General features: G+C 36.1%; 1 protein-coding gene across 1 annotated transcript; it reads left to right on the top strand.

Moving 5' to 3' along the window:
* The first annotated feature begins 533 nt into the window (after window positions 1–533).
* On the top strand, window positions 534–2037 carry LOC137813728 (protein VERNALIZATION 3). The gene is made up of 4 exons (XM_068616136.2): window positions 534–869; window positions 974–1035; window positions 1226–1266; window positions 1451–2037. The coding sequence occupies exons 1-4, from the start codon at window positions 675–677 to the stop codon at window positions 1669–1671; spliced, it is 519 nt and encodes a 172-aa protein (XP_068472237.1). The 5' UTR covers window positions 534–674; the 3' UTR covers window positions 1672–2037.
* Window positions 2038–17973: the final 15936 nt, after the last annotated feature.

The following is a 17973-nucleotide window of genomic DNA, read 5'->3' as shown; positions in this document are numbered from 1 at the left end:
TTTTTAGTTTATAAAAAATATTAAATTAAACAATATAATGATTAATTATTTTTTATTTTTAAATTAATTGTTATTTAAAAATATTTTTTTAGTGAAAATTTTAAAATCATAAATTCTTTTAAAAATAAATACATACATACTGTGGTCCATATAGTTTCATAATTAAAATAAATTGCATCTGACAATAAACAATATATTTCAAAATGTTAGAAACTATACTAATACCGTATTTGAAATATTTTTCAATTCTCTCTCTTAAACTTCAATTAACTAAAGAAAAATGATGCTTTTGATAATTTTTAGAGTTTTATATAATTCCTGATAAGATGGATTTAAAAATAAATATATATAATAAAAATAGATTAATAATTATATTATATGAAAAAAATATTAAAAAAAGTTGTAATGTAATTATATAAAAATAATGAATTTTGAATGTATCATTGTCTTTAGCTAAAAACTGGAAAGAAAAAGTGGAAGAGCACCTGTTGAGTTTCTGAGAGGAAACATTATCGTACAAGCTAGAGAATCCATGGGGAGAAGTGATGAAAAAAATGAAGAATCTATTGATGGGAACAGCACCAAAAGCAGATGCCAAGAGGGAAATATATATAGGGTATGATCATGTATGCATTATTAAGCACAACACCAAACAAGCATATATCTTCTAAATCATGGCACGAGAGGATCCTCTTGCTATTGGGGGTGTGATAGGGGATGTTCTGAACCCTTTTACAAGCTCAGTTTCTCTCACAGTTTCCATCAACAACAGAGCCATTAGCAATGGCTATGAACTCAGGCCCTCTCTAGTTGTTAACCGCCCTAGAGTTACTGTAGGTGGTGATGACCTAAGGATCTTCTACACTCTGGTAAGAACTGCTAATTAACTACCTAAACACCACAAACCCTTAATTAATTATGTTATTAACAACTATAGCTGCATGTTTTCTGCATAAATTTATCGTTGAATCAGGTTATGGTAGATGCAGATGCACCTAGCCCTAGTAACCCCGTCTTGAGGGAATACATGCACTGGTTAGTTAGTTATCTGTGCTTCTTTATCCCGATTTCTATCAGGTTTTACTGTCAGAACCGGTGAAATGCAGAAAAATTTGGTGACATATTGATGTAATAAAGTCTATGCTCAACTGATTTATAAAAACAATTATGACATATATAATATATTGTACTTTTGTTTGTAATATTCTCTGTTGAACAATGGCAGGATGGTGACAGATATTCCAGCAACCACAAATGCAAGCTTTGGTAAGTCCAAATTCTATGAGTTGTTCATGGCACAATAACCGTTGGATGAATTTGAATTTATTTGAATTTCATCAATCGAGGAAGAAGCTAGGGTTGTTAGTTAAAGTTATTGATTATTATGCATTCTTTATTAAGCAAATATTGCATGTTGGTGGTTTAGACATTATTTGTATGCATTATGCAGGTAAGGAGGTTGTGGTTTATGAGAGTCCACAACCTTCAGCAGGAATTCATCGACTTGTGTTTGTATTGTTCCAGCAATTGGGCAGAGACACTGTCATCACCCCAGATTTGCGTCATAATTTCAATTCCAGAGACTTTGCTGAAAATAATAACCTCACACCTGTTGCAGCAGCTTACGTCAACTGCCAAAGAGAGCGTGGTTGCGGTGGAAGGAGATATTAACGATAAAGACAAAATAATATATATCTATATATATATATATATATATATATATAATGTGAAATAAAGAAAAAATAATAGGTGTTTTGAGTCACCACTATAATGAGAGAAAAATAATAAGTTATAAGAGTTAGAATTAAATAAATAAAATCTCTCTTTTTTTTTATATAATTACAGAATGCTACCATATCAACAGATTATGGCTGCAACGGAAAAAACCAAAAAGAGTTTATGCATGGCTCATACCTACTCAGACCTGATCCAGTAATATTATAATGTATGAACAATATTCGTTTTGAATGAGGCTTGCTACACATTATTACTACCATTTTACCTTTCAATTTTATGATATATTTTCGTTTCTAGTTATCCTTGTTTTATGCATGAAAAAATATTAATTATTTTCTAAAATATATAACAAAAACATTTCGCTTTATTTTGTACAATTTTCAGGTGAGGTGTTTCACATTTGGATGTTTGCTTATTTAAACAAAATAATAATAATAATAATAAAAAAAAAAAATATATATATATATATATATATATATTTAACAATTGTATACGCAATTTTCAGTTGGGTAGTTTATGAGGTAAAACTTCTCTTCAAAATTTTAAGAATTCAATTAACTTCTATTAACGTAATAAAATAGGGACATATGTGGGTTTAATTTCCATTAATAAAATGGGGCATAGAAGTAAATCAAAGTAAAACTGAGTAAGCTACTTTTTAACCATAAAAGATTAGTTGTTAAGACTGCAAACAAAAGTTAAATAAGTTTCTCAACACTTGAATAAAATAATTAAAATCGTATTAGTTAATTTTAGACACTTGAAAATAATTAAATTTTTTAATATTTATTAAAATTTTATCTAGTTTCAAGGGCTACTGCTATGTACTTATAGGATCAATTTTTTTTTTTGAAGTACAATAATAGTAAGTTATCTTATAGGACTTCAAAAATAAATTTTTCTTATGAAAATACAATTTGATTATTATAAGAGTTAAAAGTTACGAGTGAAGATTTATTGACAGGAGATCTATTAATATTTTAAAATAGATATTTGTAATTATTTTGAAAAGAAGAAAAAATGTAAGACTTTTATTGAAATATGACACTCTTTCAGCCTTAAATCAAATCACCTTAGATTAGGTACCGTAGGAGTACTTGATTATTCTTTTTTGAATTGGAAATGTAAACTTAACACGCGCTACATCCCTTCTGAACAAATTCTGAAGACATTGGAATTAAACTGTATTAAACACGCGCTGCAGCTATCCTGAAAAAATTCTGAAAATTCCAACTGCAGTTGCAGTATTAATTCAGGAACAATGTATTTGATTTTGAATTTTTTATTTTTATTTAATTTATATTTTTAATTTTAATTTAATATAATTTATTATTTAATTATATAGTACTTTTTATTTTTATATAATTTAAATATTATATTCTTATTTTATTTTATTTTTTAATTACAAACATAAAATAATGTTTTTATTATTTAAATCTATTTTAAATAGTAAATCAAAGTTTTATTAAAGATTCATATTTTAAAAAGATAAACTAAAATTTTACTTAAGAAAAAAATTAAATATTAAAAATAATTTTTTTTTATAATAGTCATACTTTAAAAATATAAAATAACCTTAAATAAATAACATAATAATTGAATATTATTTTAAAAATATATAATATATTATAATTATTTTTAATTTATTATATGTTTTATTTTTTTATATTTATAAATTAGTTTCTATTAAATGAATTTCTTTAACTTTTATATTTAAGTTAACTTTTTATATTTATTTTTTTATTAAAAAATTAAAATAATACCTAATCAAATTATCATAATCTTTTTTATAATAATCATATTGAAATTAAAAGTATATTTATTGTTCTCATCAGTTGACCTCGGGTTGACTGGATGGACAATCTCCGCTTGTAGTCTGTCTCCTCTTAGTGCACTGGAACAAGGCTCCGTTGAGACAGATAAAGTTATACCTATTTATCACATTCTTACGATCAAGTCAGTGAGAGCATACAAAATAATAATCAGTTTTAGTCTCTAGTATTCAGAAACAGCGTACCTTTACCGGGTGTCTCAAATCCCTTTTATAGTTATCCCTTTAACAACTTTCACCCACAAGAATATAATCTTAACTGAAAGCATTTAATCATAACAAAAAAACCACATATTTACGTGCACCTCATATCTTCGAGTGCTAACAACAGGAAAATATTTTGTTTTATTTGTGCACCATCACTCTCGGGTGCTAACTATTTTATTTCCAACAACTTTGACTTATATTTAATTAAAAAATTATATATTCGTTAATATATATTCAAACAACTTTTATATTAATGTATGACCAAACTTAATATTTTCTCTACTTTAATTACTCTTCACCGTGCTTCCCATTAAAACTGGGTTGAGCTCATGACCCGCCTTTTGGGCCCAAATGCTTGGACTGAGACCCCAAGCACTTCTGTGCAATACATAAGCCCCACAGGCTCAAGCTGAGCTTTGACTTGGCGAAGAGACTTCCTAGCGTTTTGGCGGCTGACTTATATTTAATTAAAAAATTATATATTCGTTAATATATATTCAAACAACTTTTATATTAATGTATGACCAAACTTAATATTTTCTCTACTTTAATTACTCTTCACCGTGTTTCCCATTAAAACTGGGTTGAGCTCATGACCCGCCTTTTGGGCCCAAATGCTTGGACTGAGACCCCAAGCACTTCTGTGCAATACATAAGCCCCACAGGCTCAAGCTGAGCTTTGACTTGGCGAAGAGACTTCCTAGCGTTTTGGCGGCTGATGCGACATTTTCCTTAGCGGGTAGGTGAGGCGCAGCTACTGAATCGTCCCTAATGAGACATCTCACCACACTGAATCTGAGACGTCCACGTGGCACACGCATCTATGACCAGGAAGAGTTGCCGCTTCATTTTCCCTTTCAAATGTTAAAAATCCACTTCTCTTCTTACTCTTCACGCAACCTTCATTCTCAGTACTTGTGCATTTTTTAAACCTCCCCTTCACCAAAAAGCTCTCTCTTCGCACCTCTTCTTTCCAATCATCCATCACACCAGGTATTTTCCTTCCACCAATCTTTATCGTCGAATACTTACTCATCTTACCGATTGCATCGTCTGAACTAGAATTTTCTTTTGAACCATTTTCTTTTCCTTGAATTGTGCTCGTATTTGGTTTGTGTTTGTGTTGTGTTCTAGATATAACTGCAATGAATTACAATGCCATGTACCTTTGGGCCAAAAAAGACTTTTTAAATGAAACCTCTTTCTAAAATACCCGTGAACGTATTAGGAATTTAAGACAGAGTGGTTGCTCCTTTGGTAAAAGGCACGATAGGTTCGTAAGAATAGCAAAGTGTAGGGAAGATGAGCTTGTATGTTGTGATGAATCCTTGGACCCCAAAGGTCCATTCTGTTTCTTTTATGCAACCCTTTTTAAGAAATTCCTTTTGCATCTTCCTTTGTCGATTTTTGAAAAGGAATTGTTAACCGAGCTCAATGTAGCTCTTGCCCAGCTACACCCGAATAACTGGGCATTCATTCGTGCCTTTACTATTTTGTGCTCATAGCTCGACATTTCGCCGACTGTGGAAGTTTTCCTTTACTTCTTTGAGGCAAAGCATTCGGGCCACCAATTATGAGTATCCTTAAATAGTGCCCATGGAAGAGCTTTACTCACACTCTTCCAGTCTTCTTACAAAAATTTCAAGGACAAGCTCCTAAAATTCGAGTTAACAAAGGAGATCCAACCCTTCTGGACGGGCTTCCTTTATACTGGACCCCTGAACCAAGATTCCAGAGTGCTCGACGCCTAGATAACTTGTCCCCACAAAACCAGGGAGTATGCGAATTCTTAAGGAATCTGAAAGTTATTTTTGACACTTCTTTCCTCCTAAACAAATAGTAACTTCCTGGTGTTTTGAAAGCCTATACTGGTACTCCTCGTTTCCTACCTTTGGTAACATAAACTCCAGTACTTTGCTTTTTTTAATATAATTTAAATATTATATTCTTATTTTATTTTATTTTTAAATTACAAACATAAAATAATATTTTTATTATTTAAATCTATTTTAAATAGTAAATCAAATTTTTATTAAATATTCATATTTTAAAAAGATAAAATAAAATTTTACTTAAGAAAAAATTAAATATTAAAAATAATATTTTTATAATAGTCATACTAAAAATAATATAAAATGACCTTAAATAAATAACATAATAATTGAATATTATTTTAAAAATATATAATATATTATAACTATTTTTAATTTATTATATGTTTTATTTTTTATATTTATAAATTAGTTTCTATTAAATGAATTTCTTTATTTTTATATTTAAGTTAATTTTTTATATTTAATTTTTTTATCAAAAAAAATAAAATAATACCTAATCAAATTATCATAATATTTTTTATAATAATCATATTAAAATTAAAAATATAAAATAGCCTTAAATAACATAATAGCATAATAGTTAACAACAGAAAACATTATGTTTTACATGTGCACCATCACTCTCAGGTGTTAACTATTTTATTTCCAACAACTTTGACTTATTTAATTAACAAGTTATATATTCATTAATATATATTAACGTATGACCAAACTTAATATTTTCTCTACTTTAATTACCTTTCACAGTGCTTCCCATTAAAATTGGGCTGAGCTCATGAGCCGTCTTTTGGACCTAAAGTCAAGCCGACCATACCCAAATGCTTGGACCGAGGTCCCGAGCACTCCTGTCCAGTACATAAGCCCCCTAGGCTCAAGCTGAGCTTTGACTTGTCGAAAAGGCTTCATAGCATTTTGGTGGCTGACGCTACGTTTTCCCTAGCGAGTAGGTGAGGCACAACTACCGAAGCGTCCCTGACAAGACATCTCACAACAATGAATCTGATATGTCCACGTGGCACGCACATCTATGACCAGGAAGAGTTCCCGCTTCATTTCCCCTTTTAAACGTTAAAAATCCATTTCTCTTCTTACTCTTAACGCAACCTTCATTTCTCAATACTTGTGCATTTTTCAAACCTCCCCTTCTTCAAAAAGCTCTCTCTTCGCACGTCTTCTTTCCAATCAGTCATTACACCAGGTAATTTCCTTCCACCAATCTTTATCGTCGAATACTTACTCCTTTTACCGATTGCATCGTCTGAACTAGAATTTTCTTATGATCCATTTTCTTTTCCCTAAACTGTGCTCGTATCTTGTTTGTGTTTGTGTTGTGTTCTAGATATAACTGCAATGAATTACAATGCCATGTACCCTTGGGCCAAAACTGACCTTTTAAACGAAACCTCTTTTTATACTACTCGTGAACGTATTAGGAATTTAAGACAGAGTGGTTGCTTCTTTGGTAAGAGGCACGATAGGTTCGTAAGAATAGCAGAGTGTAGGGAAGATAGCTTGTATTTTGTGATGAATCCTCGGACCTCGAAGGTCCATTATGTTTCTTTTATGCCACCCTTTTCAAAAAGTTCCTTTTGCGTCATCCTTTGTGGATATTTGAAAAGGATTTATTAACCATGCTCAATGTAGCTCCTGCCCAGCTACACCCGAATAACTGGGCATTCATTCGTGCCTTTACTATTTTGTGTTCACAGCTCGACATTTCGCCGACTGTGAAAGTTTTCCTTTACTTCTTTGAGGCCAAGCATTCGGGCCGCCAATTGTGGGTATCCTTAAATAGTGTCCCTGGAAGAGCTTTACTCACACTCTTCTAGTCTTCTTACAAAAATTTCAAGGGAAAGTTCCTAAAAATCCAAGTTAACAAAAGAGATCCGACCCTTATGGACGAGTTTCCTTTATACTGGACCCCTGAACCAAGATTCCAAAGTGCTCGACGCCTAGACGACTTGTCCCCACAAGACCAGGGAGTATGTGAATTCTTGGCGAATCTGAAAGGTTTTTTTGACACTTCCTTCCTCCTAAATAAATAGTACCTTCCTGGTGTTTTCAAAGCCTATACTGATACTCCTCGTTTCCTACCTTTGGTAACATAAACTCCAGTATTGTGCTTAACCACTTCTTGTTTTCATTTCCATAAAGGATGTTGTCCAGCATCGACAAATCGGAAATGGCTGAACGTATCAGAAAGATGAGAGTTGCTACCAGCCTAATCAAGGATTCTCCAGCTCCAAAAAGGAAGGCCCCGATCGAGGTCGCTCCCACTCCATCTGATGAGGACGAGCACACCAATTCGAGCCTTGGTTTTAAGAGAAAAAGAAGAGAAGTCGCTCCCCCCACTGAACACTCCCACTCGGATGGTCGAACTCCACATCAGGAGGTAATCACCATCCAAGATGCTAAAGGCTTCCACAAGAAGAGCTTATCGGATGTTGGTTTCGACGCTTTCGCTCACAGCAAGGCCTCCTTTCTTACTCCCGAAGACAAAGCCAGACTATCTGTTCAAGGTGAAGACCTTCTTCGTCGCGACTCTTTGAAGTTGTTCAGTCAAGCATTTGCCTTGGTTGATGGCAAAGCGCAAGATTGCTAAGCGTTTGAATCACAAAAGTCCAAGGAGATGTTGGAACTCCGCGTAGGGATGGACAACTTCAAAATAGAGAATAGCCAACTCAAAGACTTGTGTCAGAAAACTTAACACCTCTACACCGAGAAGACCCAAGAAGCCCTGGCTCTGACTGAGGAGAGGAAGAAACTCTTGGCCGAGATAGAGAACTTGAAGAAGGAGATGGCACACAAGGAAGAAAATGCCACCAAGACAATCAAAACGCTCAAAGATGATGCTACTCGATCCTTCTTGGCAGGCTTTGAAACAACCTTGGAATAAGTAGATGTAGTACACCCAACCCTTGACTTCTCCACCTTAGACTCGGGTAACCGTGGTCGATGGCCAATTAAGGGAGGAGTAATTTGAACATTTTAATGGTCTGTAATATGCTAGCTTTCCTTGTCATTTAAACAATTTGAACACTTTATAATTTTATCAGTACCTTACTTATTGCCTCTGCATCGCTTTAATATGTACAACTATTTTAAAACCTTTTACTAATGCATGCCACGATACTTAACTTATCATATAGCAAACTTTGACTAGCTTAAGTATAACAACTACTATCAACACACATGCAGATACTTTATTACTTATACTAATCCATCTCTACCTCTTGAGCATGAAGTAATAAAGATAACTAGAATCCAACATAGGTGAATCTAAGCATGAAAAATCGTGGAGTTCTCACTCAACAAAGAATTAACCTTTTGATGAACTATAAACCCATAACTAAGACAAACATATACTCAATCTCAAATTGCACAGGTGTATTTCACAAACTTGGCCAAGGGCCATATACCTTGATCTCACCAAGCTTTGCCTCGTAAAGCACCTACTTGGATAATCATATCTTCCCGAGCTTGGTTGCCTTATTCCGCGCTAAGAATGATTCATTCATCACTCAGGGTAACTGAACTCGGATAACCACTCGTACCCCGAGCTAACCCTTATTGTATAAGCGAATGATTCTATATCATATCATTTAATCATTTGAACTAGGGTGACCGTTCACACACCGTGTTAGCCTAACTTACCATGTACCAAAACAATTTATCTATAACATCTATTTGTAGAGCGCCTATACTCGGGTAGTCGTTCTTATGCCGAGTTAGGTCGTCTTACCTTGCGTCAAGTCAAACAAATTATTTTGCGGAGCGCCTGTACTCGGGTAGTCATTCTTACGCCGAGCGAGGTCATCTTACCTTGCCTAAATACTTCATTTACATCAATTTTACGCACAGGGCACCTATACTCGAGTAGTCGTACTGATACCGAGCTAAGTCGTCTTACCTGACACTAAATAACCGATTTACACACAGGGCGCCTGTACTCGGGTAGTCGTACTGACACCAAGTTAGTTCTTCTTACCTGACACTAAATAACCAATTTATACACAAGGCGCCTGTACTTGGGTAGTTGTACTGACACTGAGCCAGGTCGTCTTACCTGGCACTAGATAACCATTTCACACACAGGGCATCTATACTCGGATGGTCATACGGACATCGAACTAGGTCGACTCATCGTGTGCTAACTCAAATAAATCAGTTGAACTAATGCACCATCATTCAAGAACAAATTTATCACAAGATGACCTCATTAAAAAAAATCCTTCAAGGGAAAAAGAGCATCACCTTAATCAACACATTGTTAAAAAAGAAAGCATTAAAACAAAATATCTTAACTGAAATAAAACCTAAGATTTGCCACGTTCCACGTTTGAGGAATGGCTCCCCCCTCCAGGGTTTCCAGCCTATACGCTCCATTTCCGAGCACCTCGATTACGCGAAACGGGTCAATCCACTTTGGAGATAATTTGTTTTATAACTAGTAGGGATGTGCTTTCCGCATCACCAAGTCGGAAACCTTGAATGGCTAAGGTCTCGTCTTGGTCTTTTGCCTCAGCTCCACCCTTCTATTCAAAGCCTCCGAGTTAATATGGGCATGTTCATGCACCTCATCCAACAAGTCCAGGTTCACCTTCCTTCCTTCGTTGGATTCCAACAACGAAGCTTTGGAATCGCAGAGAGCTCTCTTGTATCTTTACTGGTATCATGACATCTAACCCACACACCAAACTGAAGGGCATCTTTTTAGTTGTTGACTGAGGGGTGGTGTGATAGGCCCACAAGAATTTTTGGAACTTCCTCTTACCAAGTTCCCTTTGCCTTCTCCAACCTCATTTTCAACCTTCTCAACAGGACTCTATTAGCTTATTCAAATTGATCATTCGTCTGAGGATGTTTTACGAGGCAAATATGTGCTTTATCCTGAGCAATGAACATTGCTTACCCAACTATTGACTAGCAAATTGGGTTCCATTGTCGGAAACTAGGTGCCTCGAAATCCCAAATAACACACAATGTTCTTCCACACAAAATGTTGCACCTCGTGAGTGGTTATCTGTGCAACTGGCACTTCTTCAACCCATGTAGTGAAGTATTCAATGGCCACAATGAGATATTTCATCTAACGTATCGCCAAAGGGAAAAGACCTAGAATGTTTATTCCCCATGTATGGAAGGGCCACAGGCTATAAATGGACCTCAGCTCTTCGGTTGGTGTGTGGCCCCAATCAGTGTGCTTTTGACATTGCTCGCAGCGCTAGGCATACTTCACACAATCATCCTCCATGGTCGACCAGTAATACCCCACTCAGATGACCTTCAACAAGAGAGCTTGTCCTCTGATATGGCTACCGCAAATGTTTTTGTGGAGCTAGACCATGATGCGGGTACACTGATCTCCATTTACACAAGTGATAATTGGATGGGTATAGCCGTGACGAAAAGTTTGCCATCTATCAGGGTATACCTCTCCGCATTCTCTTAACTATCTTAGCCTCCGTAGGCTCGGTAGGAAGTACCTTATCAGCTAGGTAACACTGTTAAGGTGTTATCCAAGTCTCTATGGTGTCGACTTGCAAAACCTCAAGAAACTCATCTCCCAACAACCCGTAGGTAGTTATCCTCTAGACTTTAAGGGTCTCCAGAGTCATCGACCGATGCCTTCTCTTTTTTCTTGAGTTGATCCCCAAGACCTCCACGTGGATGACCTTGGTTGGTCCTCCTTCAGTTGTCCTATGCGACTTCAATGTCTCCTGAATTACTAACATTTTTCGACCTCCCTTCCCTGAACAAGCCAACTTAGACAGCACGTATGCTCGAGAGTTTTGCTCTTTGGGAACGTGAACGAGGTCGAACGTAGATAAGGTTCTTTCAAGATCGTTACATACTTGAGATATGAGGCTAGTTGCAGATCCTTGGCTTGATACTCACCCGTGACTTGCCCAGTGACAAGCAACGAGTCACTCTTCACCAAAAAACATTGAGCTCTCAACGCCTTGGCTAGCAACATCCCCACTATCAATGCCTCATACTCAACTTGATTGTTACTCACCTTGAACACGAACCTCAGGGCTTGCTCGATCAACAACTCGCTTGGTCCCTCTAAAATGACCTCGACCCCACTTCCCTGCTGATTGGAGGATCCATCTACCGAAAGGACGTACTGGAAATCATTGGGATCAAGTTGGTGTCATCAGATGAAAGTTCTACCATGAAGTCAGCGTATACCTGACCCTTGATTGGCCCTCTAGGTTCATACTATATGTCAAACTCAGATAACTCCACCGCCCAACGCACCATCTGACCTGCTATATCGGGCTTTTGAAGGACGTTGCGAATGGGCAGATCGGTCATCACAATCACGATGAAGCTCTGAAAGTAGTGGTGAAGTCGTCGAGCTGTAAACACCACGGCTAAGGCGGCTTTCTCAATAGGCTGATACTAGGTTTCCAGTCCCTGCACTACCTTACTCACAAAGTAAACTGGCATTTGGACCATGTCTTCATCTTGCAAAATGACCGAGCTAATCGCCCGATCTGTAATCACAAAATAAAGACGAATAAGGGTACCTGGGACTGGCTTACCAAGAACAGGGGGACTTGCCAAGTACTCTTTCAACTTTGTGAAGGCTTCCTCGCATTCTTTGGTCCATACAAAACGGTTGTTCTTCTTGAGGCATTGGAAATAAGGATACCCCTTTTCGTCACTGCCTAACAAGAAGCGAGACAGGGCGGCCATGCGCCTAGTTAACTGCTGGACCTCTTTCACATTGGTCGGGCTCCTCATTCCTATGATTGCATCACATTTGTCGGGGTTCACCTCTATGCCCATTTCAGTTAGCAAAAAGCCAAGGAACTTCCTAGCTTCCACCCCAAATACGCACTTATCTGGATTAAGCTTCAAATTGTACATTGCTATTATTCTAAATAGCTTTTCTAGGTCGGCAATATGCCGGTCGTTCTCTTCTGACGTGACGACCGCATCATCTACATATGCCTATACATTTCACCCGAGCATTAGGGAGAGGATCTGATCCATCATCCTTTGATAGGTATCAACGTTTTTAAGACAAAAGGGCATGACCTTGTAACAGTAGCTGGCAAACACAACCATAAAGGTTGTCTTACTCTTGTCCTTCGGGTGCATACGAATCTGGTTGTATCCCGAGAACGCATCCAGTAAGCTTAACAATCGACAACCCGAGGCGTTGTCCACCAAGAATTCTATGCTTGGTAGGGGGTACGAATCCTTGGGACAAGCCTTGTTCAGGTCGGTGAAGTCGACACACATTCTCCACTTCCCATTGACCTTCTTTACCAACACAACATTTGTCAGCCACTCAAGATATTGAATCTTCCTTACGTGGCCAGCAACCAACAACTTCCGAGTCTCTTCTCAGATGACGAGGCACTTATCCTCGTTGAACTTCCTTCTCCTCTAGACCACGAACTTAACTCTCTTATCCATGGTAAGCTGATGACATAGGAAGTCTAGGTCTATCCCGGGCATGTCTGTGGATGACCATGCGAAAGCACTCATGTTCTCCGACATCACATCAACTATCTTATGTTCGAGCTCTTTTCCCAACGAGGGGCCGACCTTAAAGTTCTTCCCTTTTATCTCCCTTTCCTGAACCTCTTCAGCAGGTCCAGGTCATCTCTCATTGACGACTTCGACCTCCGTAATCCACTTTGACTCCCCTACCTGAACAAGGATTGCGTAAGTTCCTTTTCTATTCTTCAGGCTACTCTCATAGCATTCTCGCGTCATCTTCTGGTTGGACTTTATGGTAATCACTCCTCCCTCTGAAAAAGTCAGCTTCATCTTCATATGGGTCTTTGAGGCTACTGCACCCAATCTGTTCAGGGAAGGTCGCCCTAAAAGAAAATTGTAAGCAGAGGACGCGTTAACAGTGATGCACCTAATGGTAATAGTCCTGGTTGCGATGTTATCAGAGAAGGTCGTCTTTAGCTCAACGTACCCTCATATTTCCACCTGATCTCCCACGAAGCCGACCAAGCACCCATTGTATGGCCTCAGCTGGTCGGGGGACAACTGCAAACTAGTGAATGTTCCCCAGAACATCACATCAGCTGAGCTCCCTTGATCAATCAAGACTTTGTGCACTTTCCTTCCTACGGTGAGGATAGATATCTCCACCGGATCATCCTCGTGAGGAGCCATGTCTTCCAGGTCAGAGCTCATGAAGCAGAAAGTGGGCTTCGGTGGATGATCAGGTCTCCTTGCCTCCAGGAACATCACTCCTCACGCATAATGCTTTCATTTGGAAGCTGAGTTTCCTCCTACTGAAAATCCTTTCGAGATGGTGTTCAGCTCTCCATGGACCGGTGTCTCATGTGCTTGGTCCCTAAGAGAGACCTCTCCTTTTGGCTTTTCCTGGTCAGCCTCAAGATACTCCTTCAGGAACCCTTCCTTCACCAAGCTAGCCAGTTGGTGGCCCAAAGCTATGTGTTGCTCGACATTATGCCCAAATGCATTTGTGGAACTCACACCAGGCATCTCTTCTGTCTTCTGTCTTCTGGGGAAATTTCAGCTTGTCTGTTACCCCTGGCATGCTCAATAATTCTTTGTAGGACACTTAGAATTTGGGTTGAGTTGCTGACTCCTCCCTGGCCTTTGTCTTGGGCTCGTCTCTCTTGGCTACGTATGGAACGTACCTCAAGTTTGTTCTCTTCTCGGCCGAGGTTTCGTTGACTCGCAAGGGTCGAGCTTGGTCACTTTCCTTAGGCCTAGGTTGCCTTAAATGCGAGGTGTCGTTCTTTCTGATCACGACCTTCTCTACTTCGATTTGAGCGACAACTTGTTCTCGTACCTCGGAAAATGTCTCCGTTGGATTTCTGATTAACGAGTAGCTGAATGGTCCCGTCGCGATCCCTTGCTTGAAAGCGACAATCATCATATCTTCATCATGTGTTAGAAGTATTACCGTATGCACACTTAACCTATTCAAGTAATCCTTCAACCGCTCTACCTCCCTTTGCCTTACGCCAAAGAGGTCATACATCCTCGGGGGTTTGACCTTGTTGGCGGAGAACTTTTCTCTAAACATCATGGAAAACTAAGAGAAAGAGGTGATCTGACCATCAGGGATCCCACTGAACCATTATAGGGTTGTATCTGTAAAAGTGCCCATGAACATTTTATACCGGACGACATTTGTCCCTCTAGAGATAATCATTTGAGCATTGAATGTCGTGAGATGATTTTCGGGGTCCTCTATCCCCGTGAAAAAGGCGATGTTAGGTGTGATGTAATGAGCTGACACAGGCTCATCCACGATCTCCTTCGAGAATGGTTTGGGACTATTCCTCGCTGACAAGTTTAAAGATCGTCCCCTGGTGGAACGTTGAACATGTTGGTGCAGGCTCTTGCGTAATTCTTCATTGGTTTTGCACAACTCCTCATTGGCTTGCACGTGCCCCTCCATTGTTGCCTGAGATGCCTCAATTTCTGCAAACAAGCGATTTTGCATAAGCTATTGCTCAATTCGGGCTTCCGCTCGTAGTCTCTCTTGCTCAGCCTTGGTTTCTTCTTGGATCCATTATTGTTCTCGCCTTTGCTCCTTGTTGGCCTCCTGAAGGTCCCCCATGGCATCCATGAGTTGTTGTAAGATGGGGGCATCACTTCCTTCAGATCCCTACGGGCCTTGCCTTGTGTTTCTCATCTCGTCAAAAGGCTCATGACGAATGCGAATGGGATCAAGTTTTACCGGGTCCGACGGTGTGCGTCAAATGTTCTTGTCGGTTGACCTCGGGTTGACTGGATGAGCAAACTCTGCTTCTAGTCTGTCTCCTTTTGGTGCACTGGAACAACGCTCTGCTGTGACAGAAGGGGCTCTACCTATTGATCACACTTCGATGATCAAGTCAGTGAGAGCATACAAAATAATAATCAATTTCATTCTCTAGTATTCAGAAACAGCATACCTTTACCGGGGGTCTCAAGCCCCTTATAGTTATCCCTTTAACAGTTTTCACCCACGAGAATATAATCTTAACTTAAAGCATTTAATCATCACAGAAAAATCACTTGTTCACGTGCACCTCTTATCTTCGGGTGCTAACAACAGAAAAAACATTCTGTTTTACATGTGCACCATCACTCTCGGGTGCTAACTATTTTATTCTCAACAGCTTTGACTTATATTTAATTAACAACTTATATATTCATTAATATATATTCAACTAACAACTTTTATATGAACGTATGACCAAATTTAATATTTTCTTTACTTTAATTAACCTTCACCGTGCTTACCATTAAAACTGGACGGAGCTCATGACCCGCCTTTTGGGCCCAAAGCCGAGCCGACCATACCCAAATGCTTGGATTGAGGTCCCGAACACTCATGTCCAATACATTTACTATTTTATTTTTTATATTTATAAATTAATTTGTATTAGATGAATTTATTTTATTATTATATTTAAGTAATTTTATATTTAATTTATTTTTATTATAATAAACTACCAAAAATAATATTTTTATAATAATCATATTGATATTAAAAGTATAAAATAACTTTAAAGAACATAATATTTGAATAATATTTTGAAATATATATTATATTATACTATAATTAATTTTTAATTTGTTTACATATTTTATTTTTTTATATTCATAATTAGTTTCTATTAAATTATTAGATGAATTTATTTATAAAAAAATTATATTTAATTATTCTTATTATAGGAACTTTAGATGAATATATCTGATCTAAGCTACTGAACTAGAAGATGAAACAAAACATTTATGAAAATATGTTTCAAAGTTACGAAAATCTTCTAGCGGTGAAAATAAATTGATGAAATGAAATTTGTGTGATTTCTCATTAATGATCTTACACTCCTGAAATAGTTCATTTGTTAAAAATTACTGGAGGAGGAGTTAAAAGTTGTCTAAACGTGACTTTGTTAAAACAGGTGGAGTTTAAAAAATTAGAAAAGGAAGCAACATTGAAAATAAAAAATTCAAAGAAAAAAAAAGTCCATCTACTACCCATAAATCAGAAAAACAATAGTGTTAATCCAAAAGTCAAAGGTTTTTTAAAAGCTTCTTTCAATATTCAAGTGAGAGATACTCTTAATTGTGAAATTGTGAGGATATTTTATTCTTTAGGACTACCATTTCATTTAGCAAAAAGTTCTTATTATAGAAGTGTATTTTCTTATGTGGTTAATACTTCTAATTTTATCAATTAAAAAAAATATAATTTTAATAACACCCATCACATCACCCACAAACTTTTATAAATTTTCCCCACACTTTCCACTCTATTTAATTTAATCCAAACACTCTAACTCTTCAAATCATCTCAAATCCACTTCCTCATTTTCACTCCCTAATCCAAACAAAGCTTAAGGGTGTGTTTGGATTAGGGAGAATATGTGTGGGGATGACGGAGTGAATGTATGAGAATGTGAGAGAAAAATGTGAAAAAAGTTATGGTGTTTGAATTAGGGTATGTTAGAATAGATGTATGAGAAAAGTTTATACGAGTGTGAGTGATTTGATAGTTGAGAGAATTTTGAATAAAATGTTACTTTACAAATTTATCCTTACCTATTAAAAAATTTAATAATGAAATGAGCTATTTTTTTGTTTAAAACATATTCATGAATTTAAAAATTATAATTAAAATAAATAAATATGTATTAAATATAAATAGGTATAATTTAAAAATTATAATTAAAAAAAATATGTATTCAACAAATTAAATAAAAACAAGAACTTCATAAACTTCAGGTACTTTCTTAAAATATTAAACATGTATTATAAAATTCAAAAAATAAATAAAAAAATATAAATCATAAATAATAATAATTACACAAAATTATATTAATATAAACACAAAAACAAATTAAATAAAAACAAAAATTCAAATAATTTCTTAAAATGTTAAACATATATTATAAAATTAAAAAATAAATCACATCTTATATAAATAAATAAAATATTATTTTTAAATATTAAAAAACCTTATAATAATAAAAAAAAATACTATAACATAGAATAAATGAGGATAAATTAAAAAATGTGTCTATAAATAAATAAAATACTATTTTTAAATATTAAAAAACCTTACAATAATAAAAAATAAAAAAATACTATAACATAGAATAAACGAGGATAAATTAAAAAATGACACAAACTGATATGATTATCCCTTTATATCTCTTTATTTTTATTTTGTAAAAATATGATATTTACGGTTCACATGACAATCGCATAAACAAACATTCCTACCTAAGAGGAATATCGATATGTGAAATAATAGATCAATACATATCACCATTTTTCAAACTTATTTTTTCTCTTCTCTTCACCAAACAACTTACATTAATGTCATCCTTTCAACCCAAACATATCCACTAA

This window comes from Phaseolus vulgaris, chromosome 1 (genome assembly GCF_051622355.1).
Source record: "Phaseolus vulgaris cultivar YP4 chromosome 1, ASM5162235v1, whole genome shotgun sequence".
In the NCBI taxonomy this organism is placed as follows: Eukaryota; Viridiplantae; Streptophyta; class Magnoliopsida; order Fabales; family Fabaceae; genus Phaseolus; species Phaseolus vulgaris.
Note: the sequence above shows the minus strand (reverse complement) of the source record. Positions and strands in the feature narration are given on the sequence as shown.